Source organism: the organism of the source record quoted next, unplaced genomic scaffold (genome assembly GCF_019419815.1).
Source record: "Pyrus x bretschneideri cultivar Hongxiangsu unplaced genomic scaffold, Pyrus_bretschneideri_v1 Contig424, whole genome shotgun sequence".
Classification (NCBI taxonomy): Eukaryota; Viridiplantae; Streptophyta; class Magnoliopsida; order Rosales; family Rosaceae; genus Pyrus; species Pyrus x bretschneideri.
In genome coordinates this window covers 1-2,276 of record NW_025999751.1, presented here as the reverse complement: position 1 = coordinate 2,276, position 2,276 = coordinate 1, and the positions used below count along the sequence as shown (strand labels likewise).

General features: G+C 36.9%; 1 protein-coding gene across 1 annotated transcript; it reads right to left on the bottom strand.

Moving 5' to 3' along the window:
* Positions 1–1,184: 1,184 nt before the first annotated feature.
* LOC125469431 (uncharacterized mitochondrial protein AtMg00860-like) lies at positions 1,185–2,209 on the bottom strand (the record flags this gene model as incomplete). The annotated part of the gene is made up of 2 exons (XM_048566765.1): positions 1,185–1,520; positions 2,099–2,209. Coding segments are annotated over 2 exons (447 nt in total), but the record flags the coding sequence as incomplete, so codon positions are not given.
* Between the last annotated feature and the right edge of the window lie 67 nt (positions 2,210–2,276).

The following is a 2,276-nucleotide window of genomic DNA, read 5'->3' as shown; positions in this document are numbered from 1 at the left end:
CTTATTCAACTTCTTGATAGTCTACTTGAGATTCACGTCTTGTACTTACATAAAGTGGTTTTTGTTAGAAACATCCAAATTAGGGAAATCGAACTTGTGACGATTTGACAATCCACTAAGTGGAGGGAACAAGATTATGAATACTGCTATGAGAAATAAAACATCCATAAGCATCAAAGTTAGAACATTTGGGTTCTAAGACATAGTTTCCATGAAAAACTTTGAGTCTCCATGGGTGTATTGTTTTATGAAAACTTTGGGTTTCAAGGACACTAAATTCAAAACTACAGGTTTGAGTTTAGTTATGAATTTCCGGTTCATAAAAGGAGGTACATGTAAGAACACATAATACAATATACAACTAAGTATAGTGGATTTGGGTTGCTTTAGGAACTCAAGTGTGAGTGCTTAGGGACTACAAAATATAGTTAACGGTTCAAAGAAGAGAAATAATTTATTGAATCGTTAATTACCAAAAAGTGGGTTTCAAGCCAATAACATTTTATGTCTTGTCAAATTAATGGACTGCTGGTCACTTTAATGAATTCAATAGATCATAACCATCCAAGTTTGATTGTAGGAACAAAATAATGACGTTCAGGTCATTTAAACTTTAATTGGCTTCGGGCCAAGCGAACAAAATTATCATAATAAGCGTTAACCATGAACACCCTATAATCACCTTGCATTAGCATTCCGTCTGATTGTCCAAGTCTTAAATCTCCTATTTTTCCATTGGTAACGGCTTGTATTAGCTCCAAACACTCCGCATTACTAAACTGTGCAGCTCAAACTCAATCCCCAAGAACTGGTCGCACTTGGAAATGAGCAAGTAATGCTGCTTGATGTTTAGTGTCTAGGGTTGCACGTGTGCTCCTAAGTTTTGTCAGAATTGGAAGGTGAATATCTCAAAATGTGTTTACTTTCCCATGAGATTTTCTACTAAAGGCATCGGCTACTAAGTTCGCATGACTGAGGTGGTACTCGATGGTGCAATCATAGTCATTTATTAATTCTATCCATTGCTGTTATTGGAGGTTCAGTTCATTCTGAGTGAAGATGTATTTGAGGCTCTTGTGGTTAGTGGCACGTTTCCTCACAAAGGTAGTGTCATCAGATTTTTAAAGCAAAGACAATGGCAGCTAGCTCCATATCATGTGTGAGATAGTTCATCTCATGTGGTTTCAGTTGATGAAAGGTATAAGAATGACTTTACCATACTGCATCAACACGCAACCCAAACCATTTAGTGAAGCATCACTATAGATTTCAAATTTACTACTATCGTCGGGAAGAGCAAGGACAGGGGCATGAGTAAGGCAGTACTTCATCTGCTGGAAACTGTTCTCACAGTTATCATTCCATTCAAATTTAATGCCTTTCCTAGTCAACTTTCTGAGAGGTAGAGCTATGGTGGAGAAATCTTTCACAAAACGTCGATAATAACCAGTAAGACTAAGAAAACTTTGTATCTTAGTGACATTTTGCGGACATTCCCAGTTCTCAACTGTTGCAACTTTCTGGGGATCAAGGATCAACAAGAATACCATCAACTGAAATTATGTGCCCAAGGAAAGATACATGATTCAACCAAAAGTGACACTTGCTAAACTTGGCGTACAACTAATTGTCTCAGAGCTTCTTTAAGACTAAGCATAGATGTTTAAATGTCATCCTCGCTTTTAGAATAGATGAGGATGTCGTCAATGACTACTATGACAAATCTGTCAAGGTATAGGTAAAATATCTAGTTCATCAGGTCCAAGAAAGCTGATGGGGCATTCATCAAACTAAATGGCATCACAAGGAATTCATAATGACTATATCAAGTTTAGATTGTTGTCTTGTGAACATCATCACTTTCGATCTTTAATTGATAATAGCCAGATCTAAGATTGATTTTGGAAAATAATTGAGCACCACTTAGTTTATCGAAGAGGTCATTGATTCGAGGAAAAAGATAACGGTTTTTAATCGTTACCCGGTTGAGTTGCTTGTAATCGATGCAAAGTCTCAACGTTTCATCTTTCTTCTTAACAAATAAGACTGAAGCCCCTCATGGGGAAAAAGTACTAGGACAGATGAAACCCTTATTTACAAGTTCTTGTAACTGAGCCTTAAGTTCTCTTAGTTCTGCAAAAGCCATTGTGTAAGGTGCTAGGGAAATTGGATTTGTACCTGGAATTAGATCGATGTTGAATTCTATCTCCTGATCAAGCAACAATTAAGGTAGATCTTATGGGAAAACATCGGGAAATTGGTTGACCATGTCAACA